Genomic DNA, 22,291 nt, shown 5'->3' with positions numbered 1-22,291 from the left:
GTTTTCCATAGACAAAGGAACACTGATTTACCTGTCTGCCTAGGTCTCTGATGTAAAGGAATCAGGGTAAGCCAAACACAAAGTATGCTCCATTTGCATCTAGGCAATCAGAACAAACAAGTTAACAGGAGTATGAGAAAGCAGCATGGTGTGAGCACACCAGAGAATCTCATCTACTGGGCACAGTTCCAAAGGGTACATTTCAGAGGATTACTGGACTATGAAGAGGGGGAAAGAACCACTTTTGTGGTTCATCACTGACAGAGCAAAAAGGACAGCACTTTTTGTATCTATGAAAGCCGGATCCTGGCTTTAGAGCCTGGTAACATTGAGAGGTTGCTGTAGGCAAGATGCTTATGTTTATTGCAGTATTGTTGTAGCTGTGTTTGTCCCAGGATATTAGAGAGACAAGGGGGTGAGGTAATATCTTATATTGGACCAACTTCTGTTGATGAGAGAGACAAGCTTTCAAGCTACACAGCGCTCTTCTTCTTCAAGTCAAAGTCATGTTTAGCTCTTAGAAGTATGTTATTTGCAACCATTTCTGTTTCCATTATTCTCACTTTGTATCACTTAAATCTCTCTCTTTGGTAATAAACTTCCCTATGTTCTCATAAGTAGATCTCAGTGACCAGTGGAGTAAGCAAAGTGTGAATTCTTAGTTGAATCAAACAAGCTGGTGAGAACACTCTCTTTTTGGAGATAGCAAATTTGGTAATTTCTGAGGATTTAGTGGCAGGGGCTGGATACTCCAGGGAAACACAGGGGGCTCGGGAACTGGGGTGCACAAAGTGTTATCTGCAAAGCGAAGTGAGGGCTGACAGAGTCATGAGAAGTTTGTCAACATGGCTAACACAGAGGGGTGACAGCTGTCATGCAGTTTAGCACCGGCAAATCTCTCTCTTGATAAGTAATGGGGGGGGGGGGGGAGTTTACACGATGACCTGCAGATTTGGGTGCATTGAAAAAGCATCACACCTGGATTTGCTGAATCCTTGAATCTTTGGATCTTATCCAGCTCTCACTGAGTCAATAACAGTATTTTATGGGAGTTGGATCAGGCCCTTTGACATGGAGTTAGTTGAACTGGGATTCTATATGGAAGGAGGGAGAAAGGTAGGAGTTGAGTTAAAGAGTAGGAGAAAGCCAACAATAAACCTGGCATAACAAATATTGCACTGAACCACATGGATTCCCCTTATCTAAAAGCACACCCCAATCCAATAGGTCAGACTCCATTCTGCATTAAAAGACCTAGCTAAGGAATGAAATGGTATAAAACAAGAACTTTCCAGAATTGGAACTAATACTGTCTGGTTGAGTGGGTTAACACTCTAGAGGGCTGTGTAGATACTGGTGAATATGGGCTCAGCTAGCTGACTGAAAACATTGCGGGCTTGTGAGCTGAAACATTCCTTAGCTCTTTGCTGAAAAAATGATTTAAAAATATAAAAACCTGTCTTACCACCTACCTTGTGAAAAAGCTGGTGCAGAGCTCACCATTCGTGTAAGTGTGGCTTGTTCGAGTGAGTGAGCGTCCTTGCCTTTTGTAGGGCGAGATCCTGGCTATATTATAATTTAGATAAGGCATTACATTCCTGACGAATGTTTAAAGAATACAAAGCATGATCTCTGTTTAAGACCAGCTTCCATCTTGAGCCATCCTTTTCCAATTTATCCATCTACGAGACAAGGATTCTAAGAATACAGGCAAACTATTGTATCACAGAGAAAAGAACTTGTTTCACACAGCTGGTGGACTGGGGAAACAACCAAAGAAGGGTAGGAGATATCATCTCCTTTGACTGGAGTAATAATTACCTTTTCTTGGTATCAGTAGTATATATTTACAGTATGGTAGCACCTAAAAGTCTCAGTTGTGATTGAGGCCCCATTGTGCGAGGCTTTGTATAAACAGAGACAATCCCTGGCCTGGAGGACTTACTTTTGTGACTAAATATGCAGTCTAAGGGTCCAACTGTAACTTTGGCTGCTTCTGTATGTCCAGAAAACAGGTTTGGCTAAGTGTTTTTCTGTGCATGTGAGGTTACAAATTATTACAGTGGATGCAGACTGTGTCATAATATTCATGCCTTTTATCCTTAAAGATCATTCTAACTTCAGATAGTGCAGACTATAGCTGCTTGTTTACTTGGAGCAATTTCATGCATGGGGGTTATTTAATCAGCATTCCATAGACTCCATTGGCTTCCAGATTGTTTCAGTAAATGCCAGGTGTCTGCATAATCTATCCAGTCTTACATGATTTAGGGGCTGTCTCTCTCAGGAACCAACCCTCTGATAATGCTCTAATCTGACAGTTAAGATCAGTGGAAGAATTTGATGGGCCCTAAAATTAGAGCTGGTTAAAAATTTTCCAATGGATGATTCCTCCACTAGAAAATGCCAGTTTTTCCTAATAGACACATTCCATGGGAAAATTTCAATTTCAGCAAAATTTCATTTAGAAAAAAATAATCAAAACAAAGCATTTTGATAAGATCAAAACTGCATGTTTCATTTTGAAATATTAGCGCTGTCAAGAGATTAAAAAATTAATTGTGATTAATCACACTGTTAAAGAAGAATAGAATACCATTTATTTAAATATTTTTGGATATTTTGTACATTTTCAAACAATTGATTTCAATTACAACACAGAATACAAAGTGTATAGTGCTCACTTTATATTATTTTTATTACAAATATTTGCACTGTAAAAAACAAATTTTATTTTTCAGTTCACCTAATACAAGTACTGTAGTGCAACATCTTTATCATGAAAGTTGAACTTACAAATGTACAAAAAAACCTGCACTCAAAAATAAAACAATGTAAAACTTTAGAGCCTACAAGTCCACTCAGCCCTACTTCTTGTTCAGCCAATCGGTAAGGCAGACAAGTTGGTTTACATTTGCAGAAGATAATGCTACTCGCTTGAAGGGCCGAAATCTATATGCTATTTATGTAACAACCTGATATATAGACTGTGTCAGCTCTTTTTACAGGCCCAAAGTCCAGAGTTTGGTCAAGAGGCCAGAGCCTAAGGCAAATAGTGAACAATATTAGCTAAGAAGCAGAACAAACAAAAGACAACCTTGCTTATTGCTGAGATAAGCTTGGTCAGCATGATGCCAGATGGAGAAATATAACTGGTGGCTATATCTAAAAGTTGCAAACAGACCTAAGGAATGAAAGGGGCCCTGTTTCTTCCGTAGAAGAGGTGCCTTCCTACACACCAACCTTGAGTTTATGGAAGAGGTTCAAACTTGTCAGTATGAGATATGACATCCTCCCTCTCACAGATGTACACCCCTCCTCCAAGCCATTACCAGTGCCTGTCTTAGAAACACAAATGAGCAACTAAAAAGCAATCTTCATTGCCATGTACTTTTCATTTGTCTCTTTGCTTTAACCCCTAGGTATGTACCTGTGGACAATCAGAGGAGCTACTTCGTTCCTATGGATCCCGAATCAGAATTCAACATATATATTTTATAATAACACAGTTTATACATTGTTTAAAGGAAAACACCTGAGTACTAATTGTATGTTACTTCTTAACCTGAAACCATGGGCAGAGACATTATGTAATCGTTGACAATTGGTTACTGTGCTTATTTTGTCTTGCTGCTAGACCTATCCAGGGGTTTGGGACTGCCTACCCTGTCATTTCCCTCCGCCCATGGAAAATCCATATAATCCATTGTAATCAATTGTTTGGCAGTGTCTCTGAGCCTAATAAGCAAGGTGACACTCCGCCAGCGCTGTGCATAATAAACCCACAGGGTTGATTCTACATGGTGTCCATACTTTGTTCCTTCACTGCGTGTTTACAATGTCACCTGAAAGTAAGAACAGGCATTAACAGGTTACTGTTGTAGCTGGCATCACAAGATATTTACATGCCATTTGCACTAAAGATTCATATGTCCCTTCATTCTTCAACCACGACTCCAGAGGCCATACGTTCATGCTGATGATGGATTCTACTGGATAACAATCCAAAGCACACAATGAAGACCAATGCACATACATTTCCATTATCTAAATCAGATGTCACCAGAAGGTTGATTTTCTTTTTTGGTGGTTTGGGTTCTGTAGTTTCTGCAGCAGCATATTGCTTTTTTAACTCTTCTGAAAGCATGTTCCACACCTCCTCCCTCTCAGATTTGGGAAGGCACTTCAGATTCTTAAATCTTGAGTCAAGTGCTGTAGCTATCTTTAGAAATCTAACATCTTTGTGTTTTGTCAAATCTGCAGTGAAAGTGTTCTTAAAATGAACAACATGTGCTAGGTCATCATAGGAGACTGCTATGACATGAAATATATGGCAGAATGAAGGTAAAAGAGCACAGGAGACGTGCAATTCTTCCCCAAGGAGTTCAGTCACAAATTTAATTAATGCTTTTTTTTAAAGAGTATCATCAGCATGGAAGCATGTCCTCTGGAATGGTGACCAAATCATGAAGGGGATACGAATGTTTAGCATATCTGGCACGTAAATATCTCGCAACACCAGCTACAAAAGTGCCATGAGAATACCTGTTCTCACTTTCAGGTGACGTTGTAAATAAGAAGTGGGCAGCATTATCTTCCATAAATATAAACAAACTTGTTTGTCTGAGCAATTGGCTGAACAATAAGTAGGACTGAGTGGACTTGTAGGCTCTAAAGTTTTACATTGTTTTGTTTTTTTGAGTGCAGTTACGTAACAAAAGAATTTATATTTGTAAGTTGTACTTTCACAATAAAGAGATTGTATGATGTGTATTGAAAAATACTATTTCTTTTGTTTATGATTTTTACAGTGCAAATATTTGTAATAAAAAATAATACAATGTGAGCACTGTACATTTCTGTGTTGTAATTGAAATAAATATATTTGAAAATGTAGAAAAATATTCAAAATATTTAATATATTTCAATTGATATTCTATTGTTTAACAGTGTGATTAAAAGTGTGATTAATAGCAATTAATATTTTTAATCACAATTTTTGAAATAATCGCATGAGTTAACAGATTAATTGACAGCTCTACAAAATAGATTTCATTTCATTTTTGTTTCAAGCACTATATATGCATTGTTGATATAAAGTCAAAATTAAAACAAAACATTTTGAATTTATCAATACAAATTGACCGGACACCGGGGTGGGGGGGGGGGGAAATATTGGTTCTTGGGAATTGATTTTTTGTTCCAATTCAGTGTCTGAATGTCACTCAAAGCAGAGAATCCAAGTTTCAACCAGCTCTACCTAAAAGTACGTCAGAAGAACAATAGCAGAATGCTCAGTGGAGAACCTTGGAATCAGGAATTTACTACCCTTGTTAGCCCAACCAAACTAAGGTTTGTTAACTCTTGGGGCATACCTGAAAGCCTGCCTCACTAAAGGCTTTTTCTGAAAGAGAAGGCTTACTGAAGAGTTTTTATTTCGTTTTTCTCTTGCACGAGTGATCTATTATATTTTTATAGACAAATTATTTAGACTGATATTAATATGCTTGAGTTTATGTTGTTTGTGTGCTTAGAGGTGTTTTGTGTTTGATAGATCAGTTTGGAAATCAAGAAAATAAGACATAAGGAGACCCATATTATCATCTTCTTTTTTCCATATGTTGGATCAATGATCAAGGTTAAATGCCGTGACAATATTTCATTTAAAAAATAAAAAGCCTTTCCCCTGAGAAACAGGTTGATGCAAACATTCTCTATCCAATCAAATCAATCATACTCAAGCGCCTAAAGAATCAGAGCAATGCAGCAACTTTTAAACAGAGTTAACTCAAACACAGGAAGGATAACTACTCCAGTATAGGACAGGGACTATAAAGATATGGAAAATAAGTTCCCTTCTTACATTATGAGAATCCCATGGTGGCCAGTTACACAAGCTTTCTAGTTACTGTGTACCACCAAGCAATGTACGTAGCTAGAGGGAGAAATGGGACATGGATGTTGACCTCAGTGTTTCATAAATAAAAATAGTTATGTACACATTTCATTTGTATCTGGACCAGTCCATTTAGATTTGATAATTTCAAAATCACATGAGTGTGCCATAGAGGAAAGGCACATCATATTTTGTACAGATTCTTTGAATTTTCATGGATAAATTAAATTGACTTTGTATTGTTTTGCGTTTCACTAAATCAGACTGCTCTTTTCCTGGTTTTTATGGATTTAGTTCAAGAAAGCAAGAGATTTCAGATAATATAAAAAATGATTTCAATTTCACTGACTGCTTTGGTACATCGATTGTAGGGCTCTGTCCTTAATAATACTTGTCCAAGCACACAGTCTACTAGCACTGAAAAGACAAAACTACTTTTTAAGTAGTACTATAACCTGTATAGCTTTGTGAAGTTGAATAGCTGCTGTAAGGGTCTCATTGATAATGCTGGAAGGGAAACGTCAAACAGCAATCAGCAAACAGAGTGAAGCATGTGCATAAGTGTTTGCAGATTTGAGACCACAGTATGTGCCTTATATATTATATAAATTTATTTAATTACATCAGTATAAACCCTCTTTTTGTTGTAGTCGTTCTGGTATTCTTGGTGTATTTTGTATTAGCACTTAGTAGAGAGAAATTCAACTTCCACTCAGGAATGGATACTTTCAAACATGTTATTAACACTTCCTGTGATGGGGTTTACAAACCCCATACAAAGGCTGAGGCAGGGGAAGGGCTAGGCCCAGAAGGCCCTGTCCCTCAGAATCTGTCGAGCATGCTCCTGGGAAGAAGACCAATATAAAGGGAGCTCCTGCAGCCCCAGTTAAGGGAAGAAAGAGAGGGCATTTCAAGGAGTACCACTTTGCAGCAGCAGAAGCTGCTGCTACTGATGGGATGTGGCTGTGAGTTTCTTCCCTCCCCACCCCAGCCAAGAACCATGGGCAAGGGGGACAAGAGGGCCACAGGCATTGGCCCTAGACTGCAGGGATTTTGAAGTAAAGACTAAATAAACTACAGCCACATGCCAAACTGAGACACAAGGTCTGGTAGGAAGTGGCCCGGGGGGAAGGTGAACAAAGGGCTGGCCAAACCTAGGCCATCTCACACCACTGAACTTTCAGAGCCCTGGGTGGGGGCCAGGTGGAAAGGGAGGGTCCAAGTCCCCCTACCCACTGCAGAGATACAACTCCTGGCCCCAAGGAGGGCAGACCTAGGGGTTACCAGCCAAGAAGCAAATCCAGCTGGGCCAGTCCATCCAGAGGACCAGAACACCCCAAACTGATAAAAAGACTGGAATCATAGGCCCAGACCACAAGGCCTACTGACTGACGAAATCACCCTGCTAAACTTACCTGGGTGAAACTCACCTTTGTGCAGAGGACCATCACAAACATAGGACTGGAAGGGACCGCGAGAGGAAACAGAGCAGGAACACCTCATATATGACCTAGAAACCAGGGGGACTCCCTACAGGTTTCAGAAGTGCTACTGGTCTGGTGGTGGGCCCCAAAGACTCCCTAGTCTTGAATAGAATCATAGGCCTGGAAGGGACCTTGAGAGTTTTATAGTCCAGTCCCCTACACTCAAGGCAGGATTAAATATTATCTAGACTATCCCTGACAGGTGTTTGTCTAACCTGGTCTTAAAAATCTCCAATGATGGAGTTTCCAGAACCTCCCTAGGTAATTTATTCCAGTGCTTAACCACCCTGACAGTTAGGAAGTTTTACCTAAAAACAAATCGAATCCACCTTTGCTGCAATTTAAGACCACTGCTTCTTGTCCTATCCTCAGAGGTTAACAACAACACTTTTTCTCCCTCCTCCTTATAACAACATTTTGTGTACTTGAAAACTGTTATCAGGTCCCCTCTCAGTCTTCTCTTCTCCAGACTAAAGAAATCTTCCCTCATAGGTCATGTTTTCTAGACCTTTAATAATTTTTGTTGCTCTTCTCTGGATTTTCTCCAATTTGTTCACATCTTTCCTGAAATGTGGCACCCAGAACTGGACACAATCAGTTGAGGCCTAATCAGCATGGAATAGAGTGAAATTTTTACTTATTGTGTCTTGCTTACAACACTCCTGCTAATACATCCCAGAATGATGTTTGCTTTTTTTTGCAACGATGTTACACTGTTGACTTATATTTAGCTCATGATCCACTATGACCCCCAGATCCCTTTCCGCGGTACTCCTTCCTAGGCAGTCATTTCCCATTTTCTATCTGTGCAACTGATTGTTCCTTCCTAAATGGAGTACTTTGCTTTTTGTCCTTATTGAATTGCATCCTATTTACTTCAGACTGTTTCTCCAGTTTGTCCAGATCATTTTGAATTTTAATCTTATCCTCCAAAGCACTTGCTACCTTTCCCAGCTTCATATCATCTACAAACTTTATAAGTGTACTCTGTATGCCATTATCTAAATCACTGATGAAGATATAGAACAGTCTCGGACCCAGAACTGATCTCTGTGGGACCCCAGTTGACATGCCCTTCCAGCTTGACTGTGAACCACTGATGATTATGCTCTGGGAACAGTCTTCCAACCAGTTATACACCCACCCTGTAGTAACTCCATCTAGGTTGTTTTTCCCTAGTTTGTTTATGAGAAGGTCATGCGAGACAGTATCAAAAGCCTCACTAAAGTCAGGATATACCACATTTACTGCTTCCCACTTATCCACAAGGCTTGTTACCCTGTCAAAGAAAGCTATCAGGTTGGCTTGACGCAATTTGTTCTTGATAAATCCATGCTGTTACTTATCACCTTAATATCTTCTAGGTGTTTTCAAATTGATTGCTTAATGATTTGTTCCATTATCTTTCCGGATACAGAAGTTAAGCTGACTGGTTTGGAATTCCCTGGGTTGTCCTTATTTCCCTTTTTACAGATTGGCAATATATTTCCCCTTCTCCAGGCCTCTGGAATCTCTCCCATCTCCTATGACTTTTAGAAGATAATCGCTAATGGCTCATATATCTCCTCAATCAGCTCCTTCAGTATTCTAGGATGTATTTCATCAGGCCCTGGTGACTTGAACACATCTACCTTGTCTAAATAATTTTTAACTTATTCTTTCCCTTATACACCATTTCAGTCCCATTTCAGCCATCAATATAAGGCTTACATGGGACGTGGGTGGTGCACAGGTCTTGTAGTGCCTCTCCGCACAGGGATAAAACTTTACCCATTCTGCAATAAGGATTAAAATGAAATGTAGCCTTCCCCACCTGGGGCCCCTTTTTCAAGCTTCAAAGAAGATTAATTAAAACATTTCCAACAGTAACGGAAGCAATAAAAGCAAAATGTGAAACTATAAGAAAAAGTGAGAATTTAATATTCAACAGTTCAAGTGTAATCTATGTTCTCCTGTGCCTTTGAGTCTGTCTTTGGTGCTGTAAGCCCAGTTAAAAGTACCTTGATGCAAAACCATACCTTACTGTGCCACGTTCAGACAATATCTGTTTCCACAGCAAAGTACAATCAATTTTTTAAAAGGAAATATTTAGCTAAAATTATTTAGGATATTACTGTTGAAATACTGACCAATTATCCTTCATTAGCCTTTTAAGCACATTTTGTGAATAGCATAGCATGCAGAGTCATAACTTTGGCCTCAGGTAATTTTGGAAAAGAACCATATGAAGTTGTGTGGGAGTCAGTCCATGATTCCACTCTACAGTAATTACTGGAGATGTTCTAACAAGTTTTAGAATGGTTATTCTAGAAAAATAAAATAATATTAAGGGCCCAATTCTGCTTCCATTTAATGTAGTAGGAGTTTTGCTATTTTCTTTAATGGAAGCAGGAATGGATGCGTAGTCCACTCCAAATGAATAAAAAGTATAATACTGAAGTTTAAGTAATACCAAAGGATGAGTAAAATATAAGGCAAAGAACAGAATAGTGCACCGTGGGTTTATTGATGGCAGCAGTAACAATTTGCTTTTTTCATATGTAAAAAGTATTTTGCTTCATACAACTAAGAACGTTAAAAAAAGTCTTGTGTGCTGATCAGCTCTGGATTCCTCCTGATCACACCAGCTGTCTTTCTTGTATTCTGTTCCTCAGGAAAAACCAGAAGTTCTTCTAGAAGTCTCGAGCACTGGGGAGTTGTCGATGACTTTTTCCCCCCCAAGAACTTTGCTAAATGAAAAGAATAAGATACATAAGCTACAAAGCTCTCTATTTTCTGTACAATTTCTATTTTTCATCCAAAAGAGTACGTATCTATTCTATTGTACTTAAGAGAAATAAGCCTTTAGAAGAGTAAACTGGAAGGTTATACTTCAATGCAATAGACATGACTAATACTATATTACCAAAAAAACAAAACAACCCTCCCCTGCCCCACACATACACTTCTAAGCAATGACAGTCTATGAAAATGACATTTTTTTTCTTTGGTGAGAACTTCAAGGGACTTTGACAAAGAGGTTTAGAGTAATTGTGACGGAGCAAAGGGAAGTCTAAAAAATAAATAAATGACCAAGGCTTTTAGGATCTCCTCAGCCCCTCTCCAAGACCCACAATCCACAAAAGCAGAGATTTTTTCTCTTTTAGTTATCCTCCTCCCACTACATTACAGCGATATTATCTCTAGCAAAGGTGGGCTAGACAGTATTTTAATTGAAGTTAGGAGCCAGATTCTGATACCTTTACTTGCTTTGAGTAGTGCATTACTCCACAAGTAGCACTGCTGAAATCATATCTTATGTGATCTAATTACTACTGGCGTTGAAGGGACAGTTCCAGTGGGTCCTTTATTGATTCTTCAATAAATGTTTGAACTAGAATCTCCCTAGTTCTTTTCCTAGATAGCAGTAAAGTATCCTTTCTAGTTTGGGTGTGCCCAGTCTGAGTTAGGTTGCCAACTTTCTAACTGCACAAAACCAAACACCCTTGCCCCGCCCCGTCCCTGAGGCCCAGCCCCCACTCACTCCATTCCCCCTCCTTCCGTCACTCACTCTCCTCCACCCTCACTCACTTTCATCAGGTTGGGGCAGGGATTTGGGGTGCGGTGCAGGGTGAGGGCTCTGGCTGGGGGTGTGGACTCTGGGGTGGGGCCGGGGATAAGGGCTTTAGGGTGCAGCTCCTGTCGGGTGGTGCTTACTTCAGGTGGCTCCCGAAAGGGACTGGAATGTCCAGCTCCTAGGTGGAGGGGCTGGGGGCTCTGCGCACTGCCCATGCTCACAGGTGCCGCTCCCACAGCTCCCATTGGCTGCAGTTCCTGGCCAATGGGAGCTGCAGAGCTGGCACTTGGGGTGAGGCAGTGTGCAGAGGCCCCGTGGCTGCCCCTGTGCCTAGGAGCCGGACATACTGGCCACTTCCAGGAGCCGTGCAGAGCCAGGGCAGGCAGGGAGCTTGCCTTTGTCCCACTGCGCTGCTCACCGGACTTTTAATGCCCCTTCAGCAGTGCTGACTGGAGCTGCCAGGTTCCCTTTTCGACCTGGTGTTCCGGTTGAAAACCGGATGCCTGGCAACCCAAAGCCTGAGCTTCCTGCCTCCCCTACTTGTAATATTTCTTCTTGAAAGAATCATTCTGTTACTGTGTCTTCTCAGTGAAAGCTGAATGAAAATTTTTCAAATTTTTGTGGGGCCATAACAATTGCTTGGAATAATCAAGATCATAAAATAATTTGTGGGTAAATTTTTCCAAACCACCTAAGGGATTTACAAGTCTAGGTCCCATTTTCATAAGTGACTAAGGCACTTATGAAGTTATGAGGCTAAGTCAGTGGAAGGCTCGTTCACCTGTGCATCTACCAATGTGATATATGCCATCATGTGCCAGCAATGCCCCTCTGCCATGTACATTGGCCAAACTGGACAGTCTCTACGTAAAAGAATAAATGGACACAAATCAGACGACAAGAATTATAACATTCAAAAACCAGTCGGAGAAGACTTCAATCTCTTTGGTCACTCGATTACAGACCTAAAAGTGGCAATTCTTCAACAAAAAAACTTCAAAAACAGACTCCAACGAGAGACTGCTGAATTGGAATTAATTTGCAAACTGGATACAATTAACTTAGGCTTGAATAAAGACTGGGAGTGGACGGGTCATTACACAAAGTAAAACTATTTCCCCTTGTTTATTCTCCCTCCCTCCCTCCCTCCCCCCCCCCCCCCCCGCCCGTTCTTGTCAACTGCTGGAAATGGCCCACCTCGATTATCACAACAAAAGGTCCCCCCCACCTCCACCCCGCTCTCCTGCTGGTAATAGCTCACCTTTCCTGATCACTCTTGTTACAGCCTGTATGGTAACACCCACTGTTTCATGTTCTCTGTGTGTATAAAATCTCCCCACTGTATTTTCCACTGTATGCATCTGATAAAGTGAGCTGTAGCTCATGAAAGCTTATGGTCAAATACATTTGTTAGTCTCTCAGGTGCCACAATTACTTCTTTTCTTTTTGCGGACACAGACTAACACGGCTGCTACTCTGAAACCTGTCAGTGGAACCTAAGTCTCTTTTGAAAATGGGACTCAGGCAGTTTTGAAAAATGTACCCACCATCTGTTCAAACTGCATAGATTTCAGCAATTTTTAATGCCATTCATGCTTATATCTCTGTGCAGGGAAGATTATCAGTTGCATTAGATAGGACAAAAATGAATAAGAGATATAAAACCTTCAGGATATAATGCAACTATGAACCAATCTGGCAAGTTATACCTTGACTGCCCATCACCAAGTTTCTTGCATCTTCTAGGTCTTTAACTAATGGCATAGGAACGACTTCACTTCCTGCCTGAACAGTACCAAATTACTCTTTAAAGAGGAAATGACACCCTCTCAAAAGTTCTCAGAAATAGATATGAGGAAGGGGTCAGCATTTGGAGCCTTTCCCCAATTACCTAAGATCTCGTTCCTACAGCCCTGAAAGCTCTTGTGAGCTAAAGAAGATAAAGGGGAAGGGTCCATTTTGACTTTATTACCTATATTTAAAATTGGGGAGGAATAGATTATAATGCTACTCCTTCCTCCCAAAGTTGGTTTAAAACAAAAAATACAAACAAATTCTGACATGGGGAAGTGCAAAGGAAAACATTTAGGATGAATTTTCAGCATTGGTCTAGCTCTGTTCCACTGATTTCAATGACAAGACAGTGAGATTAATTCTAAATCCTGCAAATCTCACCCAAAATGTAATGAACAGAGAGCAGCATAGTGATCTACCTGAAAAAGATACTAAGAGGGCCTGTTTGATGGATGTCTTAGCTATAGTTGAAAACCCATCCACTGCAATGTAAAGCTGACCTTTTCTTCACCTGCCTACACCTCAGACAGACCAATTTCCTCTATAGATTCTGTTGGACTCATCACAAACTCCACAAAGCAAACCTAGTAAGCTCAGTAAAATAAAGAGAACTTTGAGATATACTTCAGTATCCAAACGGATTAGTGAAACATACAGTTTTAAAATTAAGCACAAATGCTTACTACTGAGATGGTTAAAAGTCTAACCCATTTCTGGAAAAGTAAACAGCCATGCCTCTTTTCTAAAGATTCAACAGCAAACACTGACGCGGTGTGGGAGGGAAATAACTTGTATTACAAATTCCAGAAGGAATAAAGTCAAAAGACTGTTTTACTTGGAACCGTTACATTATCTAGCCTAAATGGGAACCTTCATTAAGCTCAGATACACATATAATCCTAGGTTTCAGAGTAACAGCCGTGTTTGTATTTGCAAAAAGAAAAGGAGTACTTGTGGCACCTTAGAGACTAACCAATTTATCTGAGCATAAGCTTTCGTGAGCTACAGCTCACTTCATCGGATGCATGTGAGCTGTAGCTCACGAAAGCTTATGATCAAATTGGTTAGTCTCTAAGGTGCCACAAGTACTCCTTTTCTTTTTACATATAATCCTGTTGCTTCTCCTGTTACCTTGCTATCACTTCACTTCTTTTCCTAATTACAGAATTTACTTAGAGAACAAAAAGCTGTAAATATAATTTTGCCTTAAAATATTAATGCTTTCTTTTGGTGTAAAAATGGAATAAACTTTTAACATGAAGTATAATAAAGATTTTCTCTTTGTAATTATTTCCTATGTTTGGTATTGGAAGTTTTCCAAATACAATCTTAAAGTTAATAATAAAAATAAAAGTTGATCATCATCAGATTTAAACATTTTTATTAATATAAAATATGCACACAAATCCACAAACACAAATGTGTAATTTTCACATTTTTAAATAGTTTATATTTAGTCATAGTTACTGAGATTTTACATTATAATAGGCAAGGAAAGCAACTCATTTAATTTTTTGATCTAGTCCAACTGAAGATTCATATTAGTCAATGTGCAAATGATATAGTTTCATAGTGAGTTGTAATGACAATGAATATTGGATATGCATAACCCCACTACATTTTATATTTGAACTGCATAAATACAAGTACGTTAAGACTGAACTGCACTGGGACTGATAACATTAGCCAAGGTGTAACAGTCTAAGCTGCCATTGGCCATTTATTACATTTGGCCAATAACCCCAAGTTTTGGGTAAGAAATAGCTATTGGATGTATCTTTTTGAGCAAGTTTTGAAATAAGCAGCTTCTGTGCAGAATTGGAGGATAGGAAATATCTAATTTCTTCAGCTAAGGAATAATGTTTTAAATTGTGAGGAAGAAGTATAGTGATATTTTAAAACATATTATTTGGACTGTCTCTTAAAAGATGATAAAACATGCTAAGAAACTGTATTCAGCTTCATGAGACACCTGTTTTGTTTTTTTTTAAATCCTCTATTTTCTTTTAAAATAAATTATATATCAATTTTCTCTGCAGAATTTAATTACTAACTACAGATAGAGCATGTTTAAATTTGTTTTGTTGTGCAGATATTTTTCCACCTAAATATAGCCACTTAATTTAGAGAGGTTTCAGAGTAGCAGCCGTGTTAGTCTGTATTCGCAAAAAGAAAAGGAGTACTTGTGGCACCTTAGAGACTAACAAAGTTATTTGAGCATAAGCTTTCGTGATGCTCAAATAAATTTATTAGTCTCTAAGGTGCCACAAGCACTCCTTTTCTTAATTTAGAGAGTTTCTGCAAAAAAACAGGTTTCAGAGTAACAGCCGTGTTAGTCTGTATTCGCAGAAAGAAAAGGAGTACTTGTGGCACCTTAGAGACTAACGAATTTATTTGAGCATGAGCTTTCGTGAGCTACAGCTCACTTCATCAGATGCATACCGTGGAAACTGCAGCAGACTCTATATATACACAGAGAATATGAAACAATACCTCCTCCCACCCCACTGTCCAATCATGACTGACATTTTAGAAAAATGTTAGAAAAATTGTATTTGCCACCCAGGATCAGACCAGCAGGTCCAGCTAATCCTGTATCCTGTCTCTGTCGTTGGTCTGTACTTGATGCTTCAAAGGAAGGTGTGAGGAGCCCTGTAGTAAACAATTACAGAATAATCTACTCATTGAGAAAGTTTCTTCCGAACTCCCATCAGTTAGTGGTTTGCTTATGTTGTGAAATATGAGGGTTACTACCGCCTCCCATCCTATATTTTCACCTATTATGCAACTGAGGATGTTCCCATTATCCATAAACACGCCTAATCCTTTTTTGAATCCTATTTAACTATAGGGATTAGATCTTAACCCCACTGAAGTCAACGGGAAACTCCAGGATTTCACTCTTGGCCTCAATTTATCTCACAGTAAAGAGTTCTTTTTAGTAGATCAAAATTTGTTGACTTTTCTTTTAATTAAATATCCTTTTGTTCTTGCAATATGAGGAAGGGTAAGAAGGAGCAACCAAATATAACTCTCTCTTAAATCCCTTCTTTTCCATCTCACTAAATTAAACAATCCCAAAACGTTTCAATCATTCTCTTATGGAAGACCTTCCATGCCTCTAACCATTATCATCATCCATCTGTGGACTTCTATTACTCTTTCTATATCTCTTATGCAATAAGAGTGACCACAGCTGAACATGGTATTCCAAGACAGCTTGTACCATCAATTCATATTATGAAAATACAATATTTTCATTATAATTTGCTATTTTGTTAGCTTTATTGACAGCCACTGAACTTTGAAAGGGCTGTTTATTAAGTTCACCATGACACGCAAGTCTTTTTTTTTCCTCAGCAGATACAGTTACTTTAGAATCCACATTTGTATATATCCACAAGATTTGGAAATACATAAAGGTTTGTTTGTATTTTTAATTATCTGTGAAATTTCTGGTGTCGGTGACTCACCTTCTCTCAGCAAATTTCTCAGTAAATGTATTGGGTTTTAAAAATTGAATCTCTACAGAACACTAAACAGGGTGTCCATAATTAGCTCGATTATTACTTTGATACAAGTCAGGAATAAATTTTGTATGCCCAATTGCCAAAACTAAATGAATAATCCCCAAGAAAGCAGGATATTTTAGCATATGATCAGAAAAGGAAAGTATTTGTCCTTTCACCTCAGAAACACTAGTTGTGTTCATTGCAGAGTATGGGTGGAACATCCCCACTGCAAAACCCTACCCATGCCAGACCCACATGGCTGTGGCCACAATGGTGCTGTATCAGCCTGTGCCCTGGGCTGGATTTCTAGCAGGATATCCCATGCAGCGCATTCAACTGTGCCACTCTATAAACTCATGCACAATTTGATACGGGAGACCTAGTCCCTGCACTGAGATTCCACCTGCTCAATTACCTCTGCTGCCAGCTTCTCAGAGTTATCATCACAGAACTCTTGATTATGGGTACATTGCCTGAATTATGGGTCTTACTGATATCACACACACAGCTTTACCAGAAGCCTGGTGTCAGCTTCTGTCCAATTGGCAGCATGGAGGAAAGATTTCTTGGATGACATATCTGTTCAAATGGTGTAGAAATGCAGCAGAAATGGAGCAGGCAAACATGGGGTTAAAATGCAGTGCAGAAGAAGGGAGTGGTTAGACAAGAAGAGCCCAGATGGAATTGTGGGATTTGATTGGAGGACTAACCGCACTCAGGTTTGATTATCCTGCATTCTCACTGTAAAGTAGGCAGATTGCCAGGCTGAAATGAAACCCAAGCTAAAGCCATGCCAGCTAATCTGTCTTAAAGCACTGTCAAAACTGGGTTAGAGGTTTTTCTGTGTGGACAGAAGAGGATTTGGGTCAACACCCAAGTTATAGGTAGGGCCCTACCAAATTCACAGTTCAATTTCACAGTCATAGGATTTTAAAAATCGTAAATTTCATGATTTCAGCTATTTAAATCTGAAATTTCACAGTGTTGTAATTGTAGGGGTCCTGACCCAAAAAGGAGTTGTGTGGGGGTGGGGGAGCAAGATTATTATAGGAGGGGTTGTGTTACTGCTACCCTTACTTCTGCAAATGCTTCTGCAGCAGTGCTGCCTTCAAAGCTGGGCAGCTGGAAAGCTGTGGACGCTGGCCAGGAACCCAGCTCTGAAGGCAGAGCCACAGCCACCAACAGTGCAGAAGTAAGGATGGCATAATATAGTATGGCCACCCTTACTTCTGCACTGCTGCCTGCAGAGCTGGGCCCTCAGTCAGCAGCCACTGCTCTCTGGCTGCCCAGCTCTGCAGGCAGTGCAGAAGTAAAGGGGGCAATACTGCAACCCCCCTAAAATAGCCTTGTGACCCCCCTGCAACTCCTTTTTGGGTCAGGACCCACAACTTGAGAAACGCTGGTCTCCCCTATGAAATCTGTATCGTATAGGGTAAAAACACACAAAAGACCAGATTTGACAGGGGGAGACCAGATTTCATGGTCCGTGATGTGTTTCTCTTGGCTATGAATTTGGTAGGGCCCTCGTTATAGTCTAGACTAACTCCGCAAAACTAACTCCGTGAAAACATACCCTAGCAGATAGACCTTGCAAAGGAATTTAGAGAAATATACTCCGAGCCATGTGAAGGAGGAAGAGGACAGCAGAAGCCAACCACAAATTTAAGTACTGCTTAATGAAAACAAACATGTAAGAAAACAAGAGGCAACTGAAAAAGATTCACTGGTTTATGCTCACCAAATATGATGCGACTTAAGACATCACTTCACTCATTACCGACCTTTGACCAACAGTTAAAGATTGAAGGATTCATTAGATTCACACGAAAGAAAAAGGCTAACAAGCGGGGCATGCTTGATAACTCAGCTGTTAATAGCCACTGCATTTTTGTTTTAATTTAGTAACATCATGCTTTTTGGGGGTCTAGAGATTATATGGTTTGCCTTTTACATTTGTTAGCATAGATGCCAGTTACATTTTCTGAGGATGAATCATCTCAATTTTAAAATAATAAATTATTAATAAATTAATAACTATAGCTGCAAAGATAATCTTCACTACAGATTCAGACCACAGTGAAGATTTTTATGTGCTATTTTTTGTGCTGAAGTCAGGTATCTTTTCACCTGACCATTTCATGATAGGCTCACTGGGGCCTAGACTCTAATGCAAGATCTGTAGACTCTTTTTGCTGGGCTCAGTGAGTCAATAAAAAAGGGAAATTACTTGGCTGTGTACATTGCTGATAAAAGGGCTGAAGTGCGGGAGTCTTGGACAAAGGAAGACAACACTGATTTCAGTAGGAATTTCACCTATGTATCTGAGAGGAGACTTTGGGTAACTGGACATGGAACAGAAGGAATAGGCATCTGAATAGGAAAAAACAGGAGCAGTCCCCTGGCAACGAATTCCACAGATTGACTGTATCTTGTGTAAAGAAGTATTTCCTTATGTTAGTTTTAAACTGGCTGCCTACTAATTTCATTGGGTGACCTCTAGGTCATGTGTTACGTGAGGGGGTAAATAACACTTCCTTATTCACTTTCTCTATACCATTCATGTCATATGCCCCCTCAGTTGTTGCTTTTCTCAGATGAACAGTCCCAGTCTTTTTAATTTCTCCTCATAGGGAAGCTGTTCCATACCCCTAATTATTTTTGTAGCCTTTCTCAGTACTTTTTCAAATTCTAATACATCTTTTCTGAGATGGGACGACCAAACTGGACACAGTATACAAGGTGGGGACGTACGATGTACTTAGATAGTGACATTATGGTATTTTCTGTCTTATTATCTATCCTCTCCTAACGGTTCCTAACATACTGTTAGCTTTTTTGGCTGCTGCTACACATTGAGTGGATGTTTTCAGAGAACTATCTACAAGGACTCCAAGGTCTCTTTCTTGAGTAGTAACAGCTAAGTTGGATCATATGGCGTCACTTCCCCTCCAGCGTGATCTACGCTGGTATTCCTATATATTTTGTACTCTGGTATTACTGTGTCCAATTTATTACCATGATTCCGCCAAGTTTCTGAGATGCCCATTATATCAATGCCCTAATTCAATACCAGGCACTCAAGTTCACCCATCTTAGACTTCTTGCATTTGTATTCAAGCACTTGTGAAATTTGTCAATATTTAGCTGTCTGCCTTCATGTGATGTAATTGAATGGGACTCTCTTTTGTTTATCTGTTTCTCTTCAATTCCTACATGTACTTTATCAACTTCTATCCTGTCCTCTTTAATAGGATATAGAGTATCCCCATTAATAAATCCTCCCCTAAGGGACGTGTCTGTTCGAACTATGTGGTCCTCCACACCTGTCAGCTTTCTCCCTGCCCTTAGTATACAAACTCCTCTATGGCCTTTTTAATTTTGCATGCCAGTGGTCAAGCTCCATTTTGATTTAGGTGGAGCCCATACTTCCTGTATAGATTCCTCCTTTCCCAAATTGTTCCCTGGCTCGTAATAAACCTAAATCCCTTCTCCGAACACCATTATCTCATCCACTCATGGAGACTCTGAAGTTCTGCCTGTCTAATTGGCCACGTGTGTGGAGCTGGAAGCATTTCAGAGAATACTACCTTGGAGGTCCTGGATTTTAATCTTTCTTAGAAGCCTAAATTTGGCCTCCAGGACCTCTCTTCTACCTCTCTCTAAGTCACTGGTACTTAGATGTGCCACAACCATAAGCTCCTCCTCAATACTGTGCATAAGTCTATCTAGATATTTTGAGAGGTCAGCAATGTTTGCACTCATCAGGCAATTCACCATGCAATTCTCCCAGTCATCACAAACACAATTATCTGTATTTCTAATCACTGAATCCCCATTACTATTATCTGCCTTTTCCTAATAACTGAGATTCCCTCCTAGTCAGTTGTCAGTGTAAGAGAATACCATGACATCATCTGGAAGTACAGACTAACCCGGCTACCACTCTGAAACCTGCAACTATGAGATTGTTTCCCTCTGCTCCAGCTTGATGTTCTCCTTCCCCAAGATTTTCACCTTCTCAACAGCACAGAGGCTGGCAAACTGGGCGTGGGACTGCTCTACTGTGTCCCAGAACATTGTCTCTATGTACCTCTGTCTCTCTTATCTCCTCCAGTTCAGTCACTCTAGTCTCAAGAGTCTGCACTCAGTTTCTGACGGCCATGAGCTCCTTGCACCAAATGCACATACAGTGGTGGATCAGCCACTGGGCCAATGGGATCCGTGCCAGGAGCCTGGGCCAATTAGGGTACCTCTGTGCCCCAAACCCACTCTTCCCACCGGGCGCTCCTGCTGGGGAGCAGGATCGGGGTGCAGTGACTTGCCCCGCTCTGCCCGCCTGGGGCTCCTGCTGGGGAGCAGGGGAAGGCCCCGCGTCGCAACAGTGCTCCAGGGCAGAACTGGCAGGAGCGGGGACAGGGTGGGACAAGCCCCCGCGCCCCAACCCCATTTCCCTGGCAGGAGAGCCGGGGAGAGAGGAGGACTTCAGGTTGGAAGGGTTGGGGAGGGCCCCCCACTTGCTCTGGCCCAGGGTTCCACAAACCCCTAGTCTGCCTCTGTGCACACATATGCCATCTGCCCACAAGGCAGGCAAACATACATGCTGCATTCAGTGCAATAAACTGGACAGCCCCAACTCTGCTGTCAGTATTCAGGTATACCTCATCAAAACATTCAGGGACAAAAACGCCAAATATATTTTTCATCTATCTACGTTCTGTCTACAGAATTGTACCCTATGTATGCACAATTTACTACCAAAAAGATATTAAGTCTTTATAGTTAAGGGGGAAAAGAACTAAATCAAAGCAAAACAGTATAAAATTAGTTGTGTAAAAGCTTTTACTTCTGACTGCAAAGGGTTGATTCTGAAAAAAATATATTAATAGTAAATTAGTAATAGTAAAATAGTAAATAGTACAATTTGTAATTAATAGTAAATCTTTATTTTAAAGATTACATATTAGGTTGTTTTATTATCAACTTGATATAATATTTTGAAAGGAAAACATGAAACTTTTAAATTTAGTGTAACTGTTAAAACAAGTATTTTATAAAGACACAAACACTCTAGTACATACATAAAGCTGTAATAACAGTCATTTCTAGGTGTGGATTTTTGGCTTATGCCGCATTATACTTCTGAAAAATGCCATTATTACAATATAAAGCAGGCCATGTCATGTGTTACTGCTTACTTATTTTAATAAGACTTTTTATAAGAAACACTCATTTTCCCCCCTAGGAACTTTACACTGTAAATTTGGTCCTAGTATTTTATAATAGAAATTACTATAATTTATGGTACTTTTTCAACCTGCTCACCATTGGCAACTCAACACCGGAGACCTCAAGGCAACCTTGTCATTAACAAAGCTTCAAAGTTCTTTTTCTTTTTAATTATGGTAACTTTGAACAGGTTATATTATAACACTGAGGTACATACCCTTTGCCACAATGGATGCACTTTGTTGAAACTGAAATCCACAAATAAAATGTCACTACTACATATTTACCTTTTATTTTTCCTATCAGTTTCTAGCCCTTGGGGGCTGATAAAACTGTTGAGTTGGTCGTGTGGACCGCCTTGGCTGACCATCACCTCCTCTGCGGAACTCTAGAGTTTGTTCATAACCATCTTCCTCCTCCTCCTGCAGGTAAACAGCATTGTTTTAAACGTAGAAAGTAAATGAATGCATTATATATTAATAGAAACTGCTGCTTCTATGCAGATAATCACTCAGGAAACTACCATGACATGGAAACTGCCATAATGGATGACTATTTCAATTCTTTCAAATTTTTTCAAAACTGGGAAATCAAATAGTAAAATATTGAAAAGTTTCAAAACTAGATCTCAGAAACAGCAGGAAAAGGTTAAAGGGACTTGCAGCAGAGACATACATGTATAAAAGTACAATTATTTACCAAAAGTCATACAAGCAACATAATCAAAGAAGCAAGATATTTTTGCCAAAACCAGTGAAAGCTGGAGAAACTGGCCCTGGAGAGATTAGAAACATGGGGGGAATGCAACAAAGAGAAATTCAAC

At 39.8% G+C, this 22,291-nt stretch overlaps 1 protein-coding gene across 2 annotated transcripts in view; it reads right to left on the bottom strand.

Moving 5' to 3' along the window:
• Positions 1-9,867: 9,867 nt before the first annotated feature.
• Positions 9,868-22,291, bottom strand: part of TDRD3 (tudor domain containing 3) — a 306,660-nt gene continuing 294,236 nt past the window's right edge. For both annotated transcript variants that reach the window (XM_077812194.1, XM_077812200.1), the window contains exons 13-14: positions 21,756-21,890; positions 9,868-10,109 (exon numbers count right to left, since the gene is read on the bottom strand). In XM_077812194.1, coding sequence (XP_077668320.1) covers positions 21,771-21,890 — 120 coding nt within the window. In that variant the 3' untranslated portion in view covers positions 9,868-10,109; positions 21,756-21,770. The remainder of the gene's footprint in view (positions 10,110-21,755; positions 21,891-22,291) is intronic.

Source organism: Eretmochelys imbricata, chromosome 1 (assembly GCF_965152235.1).
Source record: "Eretmochelys imbricata isolate rEreImb1 chromosome 1, rEreImb1.hap1, whole genome shotgun sequence".
Taxonomy (NCBI): domain Eukaryota; kingdom Metazoa; phylum Chordata; order Testudines; family Cheloniidae; genus Eretmochelys; species Eretmochelys imbricata.
Note: the sequence above shows the minus strand (reverse complement) of the source record. Positions and strands in the feature narration are given on the sequence as shown.